The following is an 18,698-nucleotide window of genomic DNA, read 5'->3' on the forward strand; positions in this document are numbered from 1 at the left end:
GGACACACAAATAGTTCTTTACAGAAACTGATCAGCAACTGATTAAAGATAAAATGTGCAGAACTATCACATGCTATTCAGTGGCCACCGCCATAAACAGAACCTCAAACTGGATGAATACATGGTAGAAAAAAAGTATCTTTGCAGTTGAGCTCAACTCTTGGCAATGATGTGGACACATCCATGTTGTTTTCTTGGCAACAATACAGCAGTGGTTCACCCCTCCTCCTCCTAGGATTTTTTTCTTTTAATGTCCAAGTCTAGTTGACAGCCCTGGTATTCCCTAGTGGTCTCCCATCCAAAACTTAATCAAGCTTGATTCTGCTTAACTGAGCCAAGATAAAGTCAGACAGACGTTGCCAACTACTGAAACAAATACAGGGGGGGGGGCACCCTGCATGCTAGCTATGCCAACTAGACATGAACTGCATATTTTGAAATGTTCTAATTTGCTATTTATACTAGTTAAAAATCCATCAGAATAAACTAATATCTGTATTTACTCTTTAGCTCTTCCCTTTCATGAGAGTAGGACAATCAATCCTTTGGTACAGCCACATTTAACATGGGGTGCGTGTGTGTGTGTGTGTGTGTGCAGTGAGTGGGGTGACATGAGACTTGTAGGGAAGGCTTTAGGTGGAGCTCTGTGTTTTTCTTTATTTCTGAATGATGATACCTCTTTGTAGGGCCTACACTGTAGTTTTCATTGGCTCAATTTCATTATTTCATTTGTTTCATTTCAATTACTTGCTATCCCCATAACTACAAATTTCCATAAAGTTGGGGGGACAGCCCATACTCACATTGAGGTGTGAATTTGTCACTGTGACAGTAGCCTGGAGTCCTAAGGAGATATTGGGCAGTGATGGAGAAGTGTATAGGCTGAGTTGGCTAGCTGATCCATCCATAGTGACAGCTCGGTGTTGGGGCAACATCTGCTATATAAAAGGAAAAGAAGGATTAGGGGACAAGGAAATGGAGAGGGGCACATAAAATAATACAGATAAATAAGAATATGTACTTTATACAGTAGACTGTCAGTTAACCGGCACCCACGGGGATTGATAGATGCCGGATAAATGTAGTTTCTGGTTGCTTGAGAGTTACTGTTAAATCCAATAGATGGCAGCAGAGAGATACAGATTTTTTTTTCCAGTTGCTTGAGAGTGCCAGGTTTTTTTTTCTGGTTGCTTGAGGGTGTGTGTTTTTTCCGGTTCGATTTTTTTGTGCCGGTTGCTTGAGTTCCAGTTAACTGAGAGTCTACTGTAGCAAGAAAAAAAACTTGATATTCTCCCAGCTCCTTAGTGTGACCTCATTAACAAGGCAAGGCAGAGCAGAGATGTATGCTGGGATATAAAAACTCAAAATACTTATTTTCTTATTTTATTGACATAGTATATCCAAGAAACAAAATAGTAAATAGCAGAGGGATTCATGTCCCTAAATAATAGACAGTTAATATACAGTCTAGATATTTGGGGCTATGCTGGCCAGGAATTATGGGATTTATAGTCTAATACATCTAGCAGGCAGAGTTGGAAAGACTGGTATAAGCATTTCTTCTTTAATTAACCTCTGTTAATCAGAGCAGATTTACATGTGCTTGATAATCTGAGAATCAGTCTAGCAAGAAATTACAGTTGGTGGTACCAAAACTCATCGAGAAAACAACGAAGATTAAAATTCCCCAACTCTTTTCTGAGAAAAGTTACCCATGAAGGAAACTAAATTCATTTTTGTGACAAATCTAAACATGAACTGGATTGGGTCTGTAAGCTGTATACAGTCATACAGCTGACATTTCAAGGCAGCTGGGACTCTGCTCTTGTAAAGAGGTATTCATTGCTTTCTTGAGCCATTCGTTTTTAATCCCTTAGACCAGTGTTTCTCAACAGCATGCTGGCTGGGGAATTCTAGGAGTTGAAGTCCATACAGCTTAAAGTTGCCAAGGCTGAGAAACTCTGCCTTGGACGCATGATGGAGGACATGAGTGGCTGATTACGCTAGTCCAAGTATTCTACCCACAACCTCAGTCTGCATCAATTGAACAATATCCCACCAAACTAGACTGGACTGTGCTTTGGATTATTCTGTAACTACATCAATGATGATGTTGGATTCCAGCAAATATGAATTACTGTCCTCAAAGCATGTCATAAACTTGTCACAGAAAATGACTACTTCTCTGCTAGCATTTGATTTTAAAAACTTATCAGCTGGGCTGAACAACCATCAAAGATGCAATGAAGGCAGCTGTGGCTGACTCCATCCTCTTTCACCCTTGGTCACTCGTCTCTGCTGTGGGTGGCCTGGCTGCACAGTATCTGCCACTACCACTTTCTCTTTCTCCTGGTGCTACCAATACAATGCTTCACTGTTAGCAGTTAGATCACCCTCTTCCTCAACCCTATGCTTATGTCAAATAGCACATGTCTTATTGGAAATTGGGAAAGTGACCCATTGGGAGTACAGGATCCACTGGGAATACATGTTGGTATTATTTTAAAAATAAAACTGTAATCATACGCTCCAATTTGATAAAGGATAGAATGGACGTCAGCCTTTCTTGTATACACACACACACACACACACACACACACACACACACACACACTGTATACATTAACTGTATAGTTGCACTGCAGTGTTCCCACATAGATTTGGTATCTGGACTGTTCCTGGCTCAAGATAATGTTAGAGATTAAAGTAATTAAATTCCTCATAGACTTTTTCAAAATCTTCCTTATAGATCTAGATGATAAGGATATTATAAGTATATTTCAAGCAGGGAATAGAAGCTTGGAACAAGGAGCTTAAATGACATTGTTCTTTGAAATGTCCAAAAGCAGAACTGTCCAGCAGATGGTGCTTTGTTTTCTAACAATGGGAAAACACTCTTCAGAAGTCTGCTGGGGGAAGGGACACTGAACGTGTGATGTAGAAAGCAATTATAGGCTCTTCTGCTCTGCAGCTCAGCTCAGACCAGCCCAACTGAAGTTAAGGTGGGAAAAAAAATTGCATTGAGAAGAGTGAGAGAATGGGAATGCCTCATACATTTTCCCCACAGAAACAGGATAAATGCTAAGTGAAAATGAGAAGAGAATATTCAGCTTTGCTTTCTAGAGAGAAAACAACTTCTCTCTTCAGGGAGCATTCAGGTTGTTACCAAGAAGCCTGGCACTGTCCATATAAATACTCCATATAAATACTGCATAGAATCACATGCTTCTCTTGGAAAAGAGAGGAAAAGCAATATTTTTCTTCACGGACATCCTATCACATTAAGAGCTTTTGTTTTGTTTTGTTCTGTTTTGTTAAACAGAAATAGTCAATGTGTGAATTTGTATAAATTCAAATAATCAAGCAGTAGTAAGAATTGAAAAGCACCTTCAAAGCTACTCTGAAGAAAGTACTAGTAACAAAAGAAAGTGACTTTTTACTAATTAGGCTAACCATTTTTCTTCACAGTGAACTCAAGCAGGAGGTCAGAAAAGGGGTATGGGCAGCTGCTTATTTACTAGAAGATAATATTTTATCACCTGTGGCAGGTATGGGTAACTCACAGGCCACATATGTCAGATAGCTGCCCAAAATTGTGCTGCCAAATCTAACAGCAAAATCACCAGATTTGGCAAAGTAATTCTATCTATCTATCTATCTGTCTATCTGTCTATCTGTCTATCCATCCATCCATCCATCCATCCACCCACCCACCCACCTACCTACCTTTGCTTTTCTTTTAAAAATAAGGGTGGAAATTAGAAAATAAAGCTCTGAAAGGTAAATCACACTCTTCCAAGTAATTCCCTCCCCTGGATAATAATTTTTAAAAAACTGAAAAATGTACCAAAATTATATAGCCCACATTCGGCTGCAAATTGCCAATTTTCAGTGGCAGCATTTACAGATAAAATATGTAAATAAATACAGTAAATGACTGGGAGAAGTTGCCATGAGGCAAACTACTCCCATACTCACACAAATCCCATCTTTTTTTTGCTGAAAAAAGAGAAAAATGAACTTGTGATTTATGGGTTTAAGGATTAAAAAGGGTACATGGAAGGAAACTATGATGTTACCTTAGAGAGAGAGAGGATAAAATATAAATGCATTTATAACTGCTGTCAAAAAGATTGGAAGCCACTTCTTTATAATCCTTTCCTTTCCTTTCTTTCTTTCTTTCTTTTTTTTCTTTCTTTCTTTCTCTTTCTTTCTTTTTTCTTTCTTACTTATTCACCATTCTTTCTTATTTTCTTTGTTTCTTTTCTAATATTTGTACTGTTACTTTGCTAATATTTGTACTGTTTCTTTTCTAACATTTGTACTGTTTCTTTATATAATATTTACATTATTCTGTGAGGCTACGATAATGACAGGCCAAGTCTATTGAGGAGCCTCAGATCAGGGCACCCACCTGAGCCCAGGTCTCTCTGGCCCAAATCCCAACACTCCACAGTTCAAAGCAATGAACAGTGGGCTGAATATGTAATTGTGGGAGACATTCATCATTGGTAAGGAGAGGCAAAACTGTCGAAAAAAGAACCAAACCAATTTGGCCCACTGAAGACAAGGACAAGGAAAGAGACACAGCAGCCAAACCACAGCAAGCAGCAGCCCTCGTTCACCAGTCTTACCTCAGTATGTATGTTAGGCACGGACCCAGTAAGCCCATTTTCTGTGATGGTGCTGTTGGAGCTGTTTGGGGAGCTCGGGCCAGACCCAGGAGCACTGTTGCACATTGAAGACACTGCAATGAAAGTTTAGGGGAAGGGGGAGAGATTGCCACCATGTCACAGTGCTTGCACTGAAGCCCTTCCACTGAATTAAGATGCTGTTGTGCCCGAGCAGGCTGTTGAAACTTTCACTTTGTGTTTTGAAGCAGAATCAAGTTTCAATCCACATGGAGCAAAGAAATATTGGGAAAATGTATGTTAGTAAGGTAAAATTTAATTGTTGATTTGGCTTTCCCTTCCAGCAGAACAAAGCACCAAAGAATGTTAACATGCAGTAAAGGACTGTGCATCATGTTACACAGCATACAATATAGAATTTACAAAAAAGTCCCTAGCATTCCCATGTGTTCAGCTCACAAGGCTGTTATACTGGGCAGCTGTCTCAACTGAAAGAAATTCTTCCAAGCAAGATTCTCTCAGAGTTTTCTTTAACAAGATTTATTAAGATGAAAGGGTACAATTTCAGAATTTCAGCGACTAATGATTCCCAATTTTCCCCCAATATATATACATTTGGGTGAAGATTTTCTTAGTCTCTTTCTAACAGCTTTCCAATGAATTGATGAGGAAGTGGTTCTTTTCACTAATAATGGAGAAACTTGAAGGTGACTGTTTACAAGATGGTTTCTTGAAACCATATCAATCTGTGAATTGACCATTACCTCCATTTGTGATACTGTAGTCACAATGTTTACATTACCTTGTTTCAGAATTGAGAAAAAAGAGAAAAATGATGTATGCAAGGCATGACTCCACCACACAAAAATGGATGCTCTTTTCTGCCCTAGCTTTGCATTGAAATTTCAAATTCACCTTTCTACATTAATTACAAATACAAAAGAGAAATAGAGAGAACTCTAGTTTCCAAGAAGGAGCCTCAGGTCGCTGACAGCTCACATGCCAACCTTCCATACTCCCTCCTTTCCTAGTTAAAATAAAAACGTCTTCAGAGTGTTCTACAACACAAACTAAATGGCCACCAAATACATTACTACTGTCTGGATTATCAGTGGTACGTCTAAAATGAATGCAGTGCTAAATGCATCATATACACTGTATATTATTTCATTCCTTTGCTATTTCAATCTGCTCTTAAGCTGACCCACTCCTCCTCTTCCATTGCACTATATTTTAAGAAATCTTTGAATGATTATCACTTTCTTGATGATTATATGTTCATACTACTAGATCAAGATTAAACTAAAAATATTCATACATTTCTTCCTCTTTCGTACTCTTAAAAAGGAAATTTTATCATAATTCTCATGACTTTCACATTGTCTGGTCTGAGTTACTGTGCCCCCTTTTGACTTAATTTCTAGTCATTATCCAAATTTACATGTTGCAATAATCTATACAGTAACGCAATTTACTTAGTATTAGTTTAGCGTTATGTTGGAATTTGGCAGCATGGTTGTCAGAGAGTCCAATGATTGGGTGCACGCATAAACAAATGGCTGGGCCTAGTCCTGGACTCCCATCCTTCTACACCATAAAACTTCCACAATGACTGTGCTCAAGCAAACCATATGATGGCTTAATGCAGTATGTGAATCTAGCCATGGTTAATGTAATTTCCTGGTTTACTTCTAATTTGTTTTTGAGCCTCATTAATGTCTCTATTCTAACTGTAGAGATCCTAAGGTGAAAGAGGCTAAAAATGGCAGGAAAGCAAACTGGAACTAGCAAAACCAACCATAGTTATTTTAATTACCCACAAAACTAATTCAGACTTGCTTCCAGCTTTTTCACCAATCCATGATTAAAATAAAAACATGGTTTCATGTGATCACAATGTAGTTTAACCAGAGTGCTCTGCGCTAAGCTATCACTGATCAATGAAGGTACCGTAGTTTAAAACAGAAAGCTCCCCCTTTCAAGCAGAAAAGAGAAAGGAAAGTGAGAGAAAATTATACAAGGCTCTCTGTAGCTCCTTTCTTTAGGAAAACATGGTTTTCCAATTACATTTTAACAAATAATTGTTTCATCTGTTTTTCCAAATTCCTCCTTCAACCCTAGTGTTTTGACCTCCACTGTCCAATTTCATCAGCCACTTTGTAGCACATAGATTATATCCATGGACATTTCCCCCCCTTTTTTTATCCAGTCTCATTTCTCCCTTCTTGACATACTTGGGGAGAGGACTGAAGAATGGAATGTTCCATCCACCTTTTTTCAAATGCAAATAGTACTTGCCCTTAACTGGGCTAAAGTCCTCTCTCACCTGTGATTTCAATTGCTCGTTTTTTGAAGGTGCTGATGACTGTCCCATCTTTCCTCCGCAACAGAGGACTGCTTCTCCTCTCCGCCACCTTCTGTTTTAATCGTGAGCGCACTTTTAAATTGGGTTCTGAGGCTGAAAGAAAGAGGCAGACAGGAAGGAAAAGGCAAGGTGGTCAGGTTTCTCCTGAAGTAGACAGTCCTAGGCAGGGAAGCAAATTTTAACGAAAGGAAGAAGCTAACTGCATCTACACTTACCAGATCAACTGTACTGCTTCAAGAAAGAATGATCCTTTTTATTACTAATCTATTTATTCTGTATTTCTGAAACATAACAGTAAAGCACCCATTCCCAATACAATGTCCTCTAGTTCTACCAAATGCCAACTCCAGCCAGCACAGCTAAAGGTCAAAGTCCATGATATCTGGAAGGCACCAGGTTCAGGATGACTCCATTAACAAATAAAGAATCTGAGCAGAAGACACAGACATTCTTCAAGTGATGGAACAGGACACGACAGGGCTCATGTATGTGGATGCAGCTTATTCTCACTTGTTTATCCTCCTCTGCTTTGTTGGGCTATGCCTGACAAAACCCTCCCCCCACCCACAGGATGCCAATTTAAATTTCTGCTCCATGAAATCTGGAAGATACTCTACGTACATAACTTCTCTACTCAATTCCTATGCCTTTATAAAAGCATAAGAGAAGCCCTGCTGGGTCACACTTATGATCCATTCAGTCCACCCACTAGCCCAGTGTTTTTCAACCTTGGCAACTTTAAGATGTGTGGACTTCAACTCCCAGAATTCCCCAGCCAGCATGGCTAGCCAACCAAATGCATTCAAGAAGTTCATAAACATAGACAGGAGAGCTATTGTCTTCTTCCCCTGTTGCTAGCAGCTGTCTGGGATTAAGGAAGTGGTAAGTAGCCATTAGGACCAGCATCCACTGGTAGCCTGATCTTTCATAAATTTGTTCAGTCCCCTTGGAAAACTTTCTAAATTAGTGGCCATCATACCATAGCTGCAAATTCCATAGTTTCACTAAACACTATTTCAAGATGTCTTTCAAAGGTATACTGTCAATCATATAATGCCAAGTATGCTGCTACCTTCTTTTATGCATTTTAGAGACTATACTATAGAAATGTGCCAGTTTTCTCTACGTCATTCTCTCAAGATCTTAATTCTTTCAAACTGTATGTTTCCTAACAGGCCAGGGGTGGGGAGAACAATAACTCAGCACATGATGGTTCATTCATGGCTTCTCCAGTCAAAAAGATAAAGTAAGAAGGGATGGAAAAGATTATTTACTACCTTAAGACCCCAAATACATGCTGCCAGTCACTGGCTTAGCAAGGCAAACAGCCAGACTTAGCATAAGGCAACTTCCTATGTTCCTAAAATTTCCTGATTTCACATAGCAGCTGGGCTGTTTTTTTCCACATAGTTTGACTGTAGAGAAGCTTTTGCAAAAACCAGCCGAGCTGTTACACAATTAGCATCCAAACAGCTGATTTCTTGCAAGGGAGCACTGACTGCATCTAAAAATAGGTTGTTTGTGAAGCCAGTCTTCACAGTAGGTTTGTCTAGTTCTCTACTGTAAGTTTAGAATTCTTATCATAATTAATATTTTAGCAGAATGAGGATTTTGTACGCAAGCTTGATTTTCAGTCAGAAGCTGGGCTTTAACATTGTAGCTGCAGTATTCTGTAAGATACTTGAATGAGTATTCCTTTCTTATTTGTAGTTCATCAGATTAAATCAATTTTTCTTTTTTTCTCCCTCTCACCCCCAGCCTTAGCCTTTACAAGCTGGGACATTTAAGGGGCAGAAAGCCTTACAAATTTAAACTCCCCCCTTTTGATTATTCTACAACCATTGATGTTTGCTAACCAGTTTTCCGGAGTGGAAAGTCATCTCTGCTGTCATAAGTGCCGAGTAAAGGTAGTTTGCAAGAGGCTGGTGTTCCCGGGCTTCCTGTCTGGGGAGGGGAACTCTGGTCCAATGAGGTATGATGAGCCCCCCTGCACAAACCAGAAAAAAACATGTCCAGGCTATCAAGATTAAGATCAACATGGCTAAATGACTACACTAATCAGCATACAGGTAGCCCTTGCTTACTGACTGCCTCATTTAGCAACCATTTGAAGTTACAACAGTGTAAAGAAAAAACAGCTTTGCGACCAATCCTCGCATTTACAACAGTTGCAGCATCCCACGGTCATGTGATCACCATTTGCATGCTTTGCAACTGGCTTGCAACAAGCAGAGTTAATGGAGAATGTGGAAGTATAATCGTAAGCCACAGTCACACAGTTTTCCACTTAGCAACCATGGCACTTAGTGACAGAGTTGCCAGTCCCAACCGTGGTAGCTAAGCAAAGACTACCTATGCTTCTTTCCGAATTCTCCTGTTCCCTCCATTCATATTGGGCTGCATTTGTACCTTATAATTACTTGGCATTTCTTTAAATTTATTTGAGTGAAAAGGGCAATCAGAGCAGCTGTATACTCAGTATTGAGAGGTCACTTATAACAGATGGATTCAGTTATCTATCATTCATTTTTCATCCAACTTGCTTTTTCTGTATAACCTGAGATTCTTCTATCTTTCCATTCAGCGTTGATGAAGAGCTCTATAATACCAGAATGCCTGTAAAGCTACCAGTACGAGATGACAATGGTACCATGATTCTTAAATTGGTAAGGAATGAAGGAAAAAGGAAGATTGTGGGGAGATCACAGTAATGTGCGTCCTCTCCATTTCCCCTTTAGGGTGGTGGATGATCATGGATTTTGTACAGTAATACAGATCTTCAGCCCAAGATTTAACTGGTTATTTTCTCAATATTAATACCATCTCATCAAGCAACATACGGTACCCATCTGTCCTTAGAGCTTAAACCTCCACACCAAACTCAGTCTGCTATCTGTGGCCTTTTCTGTAAAACAGTAATCCAGAGGAAAACCTTTGATAGCTACTTGAGAGTAGAAGCATGGAAATAAGTAAAAGCATAACTGGGTAAGACTGGAAAGGACTTAGTGATCATATTTCCAGTAAAACTGGTGGTTTCCTTGAGAAATGGATTTGTCCAGATGCTATACAATTTGGGACAAACATGTACTATTGTTGTGAACAGAAAAGGAAGGAGAAAGTGTCACACACTTCCACTTCCCCCACAATTCATTATCCAAAAATAGAATTTGCTTTTGCATGCACAGGCACACATACACACAGACAGAAAAAACACACAAGCTGGCATGCTGGTGACGGAACTGTGAAAATACTATTTTGAGCAAGATGAATGAATTACCTCTTACCATAATATAATTATTTAAACGTAATTATTTGCTGAAGAAGAACCCAAGAAACACAGTTAAATTTAGAGAAAATGGAGTCCCTGAAAGGGAAGACATATTCCTTGCTTTCCTATTGCCAGATATGCAGAAACAAATACCAATTGCACAGGGACTGTACAGATCTTGCATGTTTCTTTGTGATGGCAATATTTGTTCCAGTGCTGAAACCCAATTCTACTCACAGTCTGTCCTAAACCAGACATAGATGAAAATCCTAGAGACAAAGGAAAGACTTACCAGCATTTGGGATGCTGAGGGAGGGAATGATTCAAGCCACCCACTGTAGTTGGCTCTTTTGACTTGCTGAGAAGGAACTCTTGAAGTTTCAGCTTCACTTCAGTGCTTGCAATGGCACCTTTGGAAAATTATAGAAAAACACTGGTAGAAAACATTAAAGACAAGTTGAGATGAATCTCCCTTCCCTAACCTGGTGTCATGCAGATGTGTGACCTTCAATTCTCACAAGAATGCCAGTGTAGTGTGTTCAGGGACACTACCCTTTTCATCTCACATTCCAGGCTAACAACCTGTTCTTAAAATCCCTTCACATCAATCAAGGGAATCAATCAATCAAAGGGGAAAAAACCCACTTCTCCCTAAGCACACTGGCAACATTTTTTATCATGTCATCCTTCACATATTCCTGAAAAATTCCATCATAATGCTACATTTTATTATACTTTAAATAATTCTTTATTCATTTATTATGGGGTGCAGGTTACAACATCAACTGAAGAGCAAACCCAGACATCCAAAAATGCCCCAAATTTTATCCTCTTTAAGCATGTTGTACATCCCCAAATCAGGGATGCGTCCCTTGAAGTCTTCCATTGAGATCACTCAATTCAGCCCATCCCCATGTTGCTCTTGACAAAGATAACCTGGTAAGCTGCCAAGAGCAGTCATGCTGGAGAAATGCAGAAAGCATAAGTGGTAAACCTCTCCATCCGGAGCAGAAGAGAATTTGTGCAAGTTTATGAGTGTACAGAAGTGCATCTATGCACTATGCCTGCCTGCCTATGTGCAAGGTTGGCTACACATGCAGCCACAGGTATCCCTTCTCAACTCACCATACGTTACCTCAGAATCTTCAAAGAGAAAAAGATTGCTCACTTTTGTTCTAAAAATAACTCCCAAAGATTGCAGATTTGTAAAGAATCTGAAAATTAGTTTGCACAGATTCTCCATTTAAATATATTTTCAAAAACTCTGCAATTTGAAGGGAAGTGCCATGGCAAAGAAGTCTAACCTTGGCTTGAAAGCCAAGTTCAACAAGTTACTTACATCTTTATATTGCTAATATACTTGTGAGGGCAATTTTAATTATTTGAGTGGGTTTATGTACATGGGGATTGTTTTAAAATGTGCTTCTCTGTATGGCGTTTTTGGAATAGGAGAATATAATCCTCTAGCTCACTCTGTTTCTTCCTCAAGTCCTTGGAATATAAATAGGGTATTGTTCCAATAAATGCAATGCAATGCAATTAAAACGTATTACTTTCTTTGCTCTTCTCCTTGTTGCGTAAGATGAGTAACTGTTGCTCCAGACGCTGCTTCTCCAGCTCTTCTTGACGCTGTTGTTCTCGTTTACGCTGTTGCTCTAGTTCTTGTTGACGCTTTGCTGCCAACATCTCCTGCTGTTGCTGCAAAAAGAGACAGGGAGAGAGTCAACACCACCAAAGGCAATTGTGTGTGTACTTGAGCTTACATTGGGTATGGATGTCACATACAAAATCCAGACATACATTTACAGGTCACTGTGTGCCATTTTTCAGACACAGACTTCAATATCAAAGCTGGAAATAGTGAATGAAGATCGTCTCCACTGAACAGCAACTTCTCTCTTCCAGTAATTGCTGCTTGATAAAACTTCTGAGCGACAGGCAAAGTTATAGCAGAGGTTCTTTCTAAGGGACTTTAGCCATCTGGAAGTCTCCTCTAAGAAAGCAATCATGGAAATCCTATACCCATGTCTAAACCTTTTCATTACTCAAGTAATCATCTGAGGTCTTGCCTCCTGCTTCTCTAACATCTGAAATACAATGGAATATTGTGCAATACCTTCCTTCCTTCCTTCGTAGTACTAATGCTCCAAAATGTCCTTCAAGAGGAGGTCCATGTTTGCTTTTATAATGCCTTTTCAAAGCATACTTGCATTTTGTAGTAATTCAGTCTTCTCTTGATCTCATTGGCTGATGGCTTCTCTCTTGTGTTGTTCTTACCTAGAACTTTGCCTATCAACTGTTACAACTTTTTTTACAGGATTTATGCTTCTTTCTCATTATTATTTCTGTGATTGGTAGGCAAAAAGTCAAGCTTGGGCTCTGTATGTTGTCCACTATGTAAATTTTTCATTTCTGTATTTATGTTTATGTAACACATTTCTGCCAAAGCCCATGCCCTTCTTCTTTCCATTCTCTAAAATCTGTTGTCACTTTTAAACTGTACTACTGTGACCACACAAAAATAAATTTGTGTTTGATAAATGCAGACACCAAAAGCATTCTAAAATTAATACTTTAAAAGTCAGAACCTTGAATTAGATAATAAAGTAACAATATTTTCTCCCAGACTTTCATTTATTTTACAAGTAGCTGCAAAAGGGGTGATGGAATTAGAAGTGAAAACACAAACATCACCCCTGAAGACTACTTGCCATCCTAGGTTCCATTGTCTGCACTGATACCTTCAGAAGAAAGTAGGAGAATCAGGAAGAAGTTATTTTTGTAGGGGACATGGTGTAGCGTAATATCAGCAAGTAGAAGCACGTAGCCAAATTTGGCCTCTAAAGATAAGTAGGGTCTGGCCTGGACAGTACTTAGATGGGAGACTACCAACAAATTCCAGAGCTTCAGACTGGACTAGGAAGTTGAAAAAAAATCCAAAGAAGGCAATGGCAAACCACTTCCATACTTTGCCAAGAAAACTGCATGGATGTGTTGCGAAGTCACCAGAAGTTAAGCTCAACCCAAGGGAGACTTGATTTTACGATGCAGAGAAAGAGCCCTCTTTCCACCTCTGGTTGTTATCCCCAACAACTACTGTTTCTGAAAACACAAAAAGTGGGGAGAGAATCCTGTTGAAAACCTCCAGGTCTGTGAAAGACGCAGGTGTGCATAATTCAAAGTTGAAGAGGTATCACTGCGAATGAGGACTATAGACTATGCATTCAACTAAATATAATTTTTTTTAAAGCAAAAGCCAAAACTAAATGAAAAATGGAATAAGGAAGTTTGGGATAATGGCTAAGAAAAAAAGCTGCAAAATACTGATCTAAACACTGGCTGATAGCATCTACATGTACTACAGTTTATAAAACAAAGCACAAATGTTCACATCAGAAGAAATTACTGATCACTGGATGCAACATCACATACAAGATTTGTTCAGATATAACACTGAATTGTTACTACCGAAAGAACCTGCTCTCTTGTCTTCTGACAATCCTGTAATTAGTTAAAACTCATTTATTGCATTCACACATACATCAAGTGATAACGTAGCTTGTTAGGTTATGGTTCAGCACGATGTAACCCATTGTTTATGGCTTAGCCTAATATAGGAACCCAGCCAGTTTATCTGAACAAGCCAGAATCATAAAGTACAGTGGAAACACTTTATCCCAGTTTGGGCATAAAAACAAGTTTATTGAAAACTAGAGACAAAGGCTTACAATTTCGTCTTCATAACCACACTGGAAAATAGTAGAAAAGGCAGACAGGTTATTCAGCCTTACCTCAGCTCATTCCCACTCTATTAATCTGCAGGTCAGAATTACATCTGAATGAGGTCAGTGTCAGTAATAACTTAAAAGTGGAAGCTCTTAGAACGAGGGATATGGTAGCCTTTAAGTATGAGTGGGGTATGAATGATTCATACTGATAGTAATCCATATTTTCAAGGACAGGAAAATGTCAAAATACAATAAATGAACACCATCAAACAACATTAGCCAAGTAGTTGTTTCAATTATTGCATTATGCCATTGAAGCAAAGTCTGGGAGACGCACGCAGGACTGATCAAAATAGAAACATAATGTCACACTTGGAGACGAAAGAATATGCCAGAGTTCAAACCGCTGCCTGACTGATAGGCAAATTCTTATCTTTGGATTCTGCAAACTAGAAAACAACAGCACATAACATTCTTTGACCATGTGTAGAAAACCATCACCCAGTCTCTTTTTTCCCCCCAGTAGGATTAGGTCTAAGGATTTCCAAAAGAAAAGGTACAGGATCCATGCAATTTTGAGTCTTGCCTCCCATAGTTCAACAGTGCTGGAGGGAAACTGTTTCCTCTGCACTGAGTTTTGAATTGTAGATTGGTCTGCTGAGCTTGGGGGTCTCTCCTTCATAAGGAGCTTTGCACTTTGATGATGAAGAAAACAATAAAACATCGAGGCAGAAACAACACACAGTACCTACCAATCCGAAATGAGAAAAAGCTTACTGATACCACCCCCACCCCACCTTCAACATAGATGGTTCTTCCCAGAATGGAGCTCTTAAATGTGGATGCCCTATCAGAAAAGCCCCTGATCCCTAGAACAGTCTGGGTAGCAGATGGAACACAGGGCAAGGCTTCACCAACAGAAAAGATCAAGGAAGAAAATAGGGGAAGAAGCACTGGCATTAAGGACATAGGATCAGGCCCCTGAGAGCTTTTAATGAGTGCTAATGCTATGAATTAGGCTCAGAAACACACCAATTATCATGGAAGGCAGGCTAATGTGACATGGAATACTTGCCTGCCTTTCCTGGATCTGGCGGCAACCTTTAGAATTCAGTCTAGGAAGTGCCATGAAGAACTATTAATTTAACAGGAGATTAGATAGGACTACCTTATTCAGGCTGCAAAAGAATTAAGAGTTTTCTGTATTTTTACTGTCATCTACTGGCCATCCAGATTTTTGCATCCTAGATATGGCGACCCTAAAGTTGGGTAATGGTCGCAACATCAGGGAAGAAAGATGAAAAGTATCAGATGAGGGAGATAAAAGGTACTGCGGGCCACAACCATCATATGGGCCTCAGATGGCAAGACTGGAACCTGGAGAACCCAAGCTACATGCTACAATGTCAGAGGAAACGTGAGCCAGAACCCCAAGCCTCCTAGGTCTGGGTTTCACCAATACTTAGTCTTGCTTGCAGCTATCCCCATCAAGGCTGAAACTATGCTTCGACCCTTGATCTTTATTCTAGGAAACATGCTCCTGCAGCTGGCACTGATGTCATTAGCCCATGGGAGGGCTCTCACCCTGTGACAAAACAAGTTCTTTGTACGCATGCTGTCCCAGGTACAATCCTGTTCAAAGGATTTCCACTGGGATAGGATTCTTGACAACTGCTGCCAGTTCAAACAGGCAATGCAGGGTGTGACATGAATGGTGTGATTCAGGAGGAGGCAGCTTGGTGAGTTCACCTCCAAATTACCTTGAGGTGTTTCTGCAACTGGACTTCATGCTGCCGTGTTAGGTGCTCATGTTGCTTCTGAAACTCAGCAAAGAGCAGCTGCTTCTGCAATTGCTGTTGCTGTTTCAGAGCCAGTAGTTCCTGCTGCAACTGCTGCTCCCGGACAGCTGGGTCCACAGTGGGCACACCGGGCCGAGAATCCATCCGCAAATCCACTGGGCTGCTGTTGCTGCTGCTGTTGCAAGAACTCTGCATCACCATGGGAAGAACCGGCTTCAAGTCCATAGCTGGGGATTAGAAAGAGAGTTCATGATTGCAGTGGAACGATCTGCAACAAAGAGCGCTGAGATCAAGGCCTATATGTGCATGTTGGTCTATGTGTAAAGAAGAGCTCTGCAGCAAGCACAGTATTTCTGTTTGCATGACAAAACCATCAATTATGAACTATTATAGTTTTATGCACATCAGTAGCTAAACATGACTTGTCATTTGTGAAGCCTATCTTGCCATTGCCTTGGCTGCTCCAATGTCATGGAAGGTTGTAAACAGTCTGGATGCTTGGGGAAGGGGTTTGTTTGTTTCTGACTGACATCAATAACAAATGGGACTTGCAACAAAATGTTATTATTCAGATTTTCACCTAGCCAGCCATCCCTTTTTCCAGGATTCTTTCAATGTATTTACACCTTTTTCCTCTTCTGAGCAGACATCATTTTCTGTTCAGTGACCACGTTCTACCCTACTAAATTATTGGGTTTTTAAAAATTCTTATAGTTTTCTTTTTTTAAACACTTTGCACTCCTGCAAGCCTTAAAATCCCTCTGAGCCTGCTGATAGCCCCCTTATTTTGTGTGGATTGAGCTGTTTGGCTACATAAGAATCCATGCTCAGATTCTAATTTACAAAAGTGGAGGAAAAACCATTTTTGCTGCTATTGCTAAATGATCAGTAAACTTCTCTTGCCAAAGAGCAGATCCTGAGTTACCTTTTGCCTACCCTTATTTCATCCTTTCAAGAGCCCTTGTGAGACTGTTTACAGTGTTTTGCTGAGGAGCTCAAATCACATGGCTGAGAGCTGTGGAGTCAGAGATTCAAGACAAGGAAGTCAAAGAGGTTTGGAAATAAAAGCCACAAGTAGATTGAGTTTCATATCTTCATATGAACTAACACCCCAGAAATTGATCAAATTTCTAGCTATTACAATAACTTACCTGCTCTAGGTTTTGCTTCTCAGTTTGTAATAGCAGATATCAGAGGGCCTTTTAATCCTTTACTATGGTCTAGGAACTCAGTGGTATTGTTACTGGGACATGATATTAATGAAGAACTTATTTAAGTTGGGTATGTATTTTTCCTAACCTCCCTTCAAAAAGATGGGCAGACAGACCAAATATTCAAATGCATCTATTTTCAGTAATCTGGGAGAACACTAACAAAAATGGTGCAAAATATTTTTTTATTTATTATACAATAAATAAAAAATTGTTTGCAAGACATGGAGCAGACCTCTGAAGTTTCCATGCCCACTGCAGAGATTTATAATCCAAGCCAGTTGTAAATGTCATGCCAGTTTTAGGCATCTGGCATCTGTTGAAGGGTTTAACCTATGAAACATATCACAATGAATGAATGTATGAATCTTTCAAGGTTCCAAAGAAGTCTATTCATAAACAGATGCCAATTTCCAATTAGCACCGTTTATTTCTAAGACTGTTTTGCCAACTGCTGCCAATGTAATGGCTTTTTTAGCCACCAGCATTTTAAGATGCCTAGACAGGGGTGCCAGAAAACTCTCCAACATCTTCAGTCTTTTCAGAGACAACAATTATTTTGAAATCTAAAATTTAAATAAGGGGTTTTTATCTTGATTTTTATCTCTAAAATCAAGATAAGGCCCTCCAATCAATATGAAGATGGAGGGGAAAAACATGACACTGTACGTAAGTAGACATAAGGATCTTCTTCAGGGATATTCATCTAACCAACTTCTGGAGGTTTATTTGGGAAGCTGTGCAGACACACAAATCATTAGTTTTCAATGTTACCTTTTCACACACATTTGGGCCTTGATTCAAAGGTCTGGAAAAATGACACAAGAAGTATTCATCACAGATATACCTTGTGAAACAAATCCCTTGGTGGCCTAGGCCACATGTGCTGCAAACTGAGATGGTAGCAAGGGCTGCTATTTTTGAAAGTTCCTATTTATGAAAATCTCTATACAAATAAAAATTACTGTCAAAAAACAGCAAGACAGCAAATGCTCATTTGTTCTGGTTAGGTTTACTTGCAGAATTTTGTGTTCATCTATTTTTTTTCAAAGGAAGCACATTGCAAAACTGCCTCCACCACTACCAGTAGAAAACCTTACCCCACTCAGCAAATATATAGGCTAGTCCAGAGGTATCAACAGATGGGGTAGGGGGGCAAAAAATCAAGATAGCAGCTGTTCCCAAGCTGCAATCAAAGCCCTGTCCCTTTTTACACATGTGTGGCACATGTAAGAAAGCAGCAGAGTTTCAATCACACAGTCATAGCTGCCGTCTTCACTCTCTCTCTCTCACACACACACACACACACACACACACACACACTGATACCAATAGATTAGGCTATAATGAGAACCAGTTGAGGGCAAAAGATCTAGAAAAAATTAAAAGAAATTTGTGGTTAACTGAGTTCTATATCTTTATGCAAGAGGAGGGTTGTTTTGGAGAGAAAGCATGAAGAGGGTTGCTTTGGATTGAGGTGAGGAAAATACCCATCAAATTAAACATATGTGTCTGTAGGAACTCTGTAGGACAGAACTTATTTTACAATAAAGTTTGGCATTTTTCTCCCAAAGTATAGGGCTTACTAAGGACAATGGTTGGTTCCTTAATCCTGCCGGAACTGGTCTTGTCCCCTTCGGGTGGAATTAGATCTGCTGTTACTTGGATTTCATTATATTTTATATTTATATTTATT

General features: G+C 39.5%; 1 protein-coding gene across 7 annotated transcripts in view; it reads right to left on the reverse strand.

Annotated features, from left to right (window-relative positions):
- The window catches only part of HDAC5 (histone deacetylase 5), a 127,123-nt gene that overhangs the window by 46,653 nt on the left and 61,772 nt on the right, over nucleotides 1-18,698 (reverse strand). For 5 of the 7 annotated variants that reach the window (XM_063300893.1, XM_063300889.1, XM_063300892.1 and 2 more), the window contains 7 exons: nucleotides 15,753-16,018; nucleotides 11,818-11,962; nucleotides 10,557-10,674; nucleotides 8,853-8,983; nucleotides 6,958-7,089; nucleotides 4,635-4,747; nucleotides 804-938 (listed from right to left, as the gene is read on the reverse strand). In XM_063300893.1, coding sequence (XP_063156963.1) covers nucleotides 804-938; nucleotides 4,635-4,747; nucleotides 6,958-7,089; nucleotides 8,853-8,983; nucleotides 10,557-10,674; nucleotides 11,818-11,962; nucleotides 15,753-16,018 — 1,040 coding nt within the window. The remainder of the gene's footprint in view (nucleotides 1-803; nucleotides 939-4,634; nucleotides 4,748-6,957; nucleotides 7,090-8,852; nucleotides 8,984-10,556; nucleotides 10,675-11,817; nucleotides 11,963-15,752; nucleotides 16,019-18,698) is intronic. The other 2 variants (XM_063300890.1, XM_063300895.1) reach the window with 1 other exon arrangement.

This window comes from Candoia aspera, chromosome 4 (genome assembly GCF_035149785.1).
Source record: "Candoia aspera isolate rCanAsp1 chromosome 4, rCanAsp1.hap2, whole genome shotgun sequence".
In the NCBI taxonomy this organism is placed as follows: Eukaryota; Metazoa; Chordata; class Lepidosauria; order Squamata; family Boidae; genus Candoia; species Candoia aspera.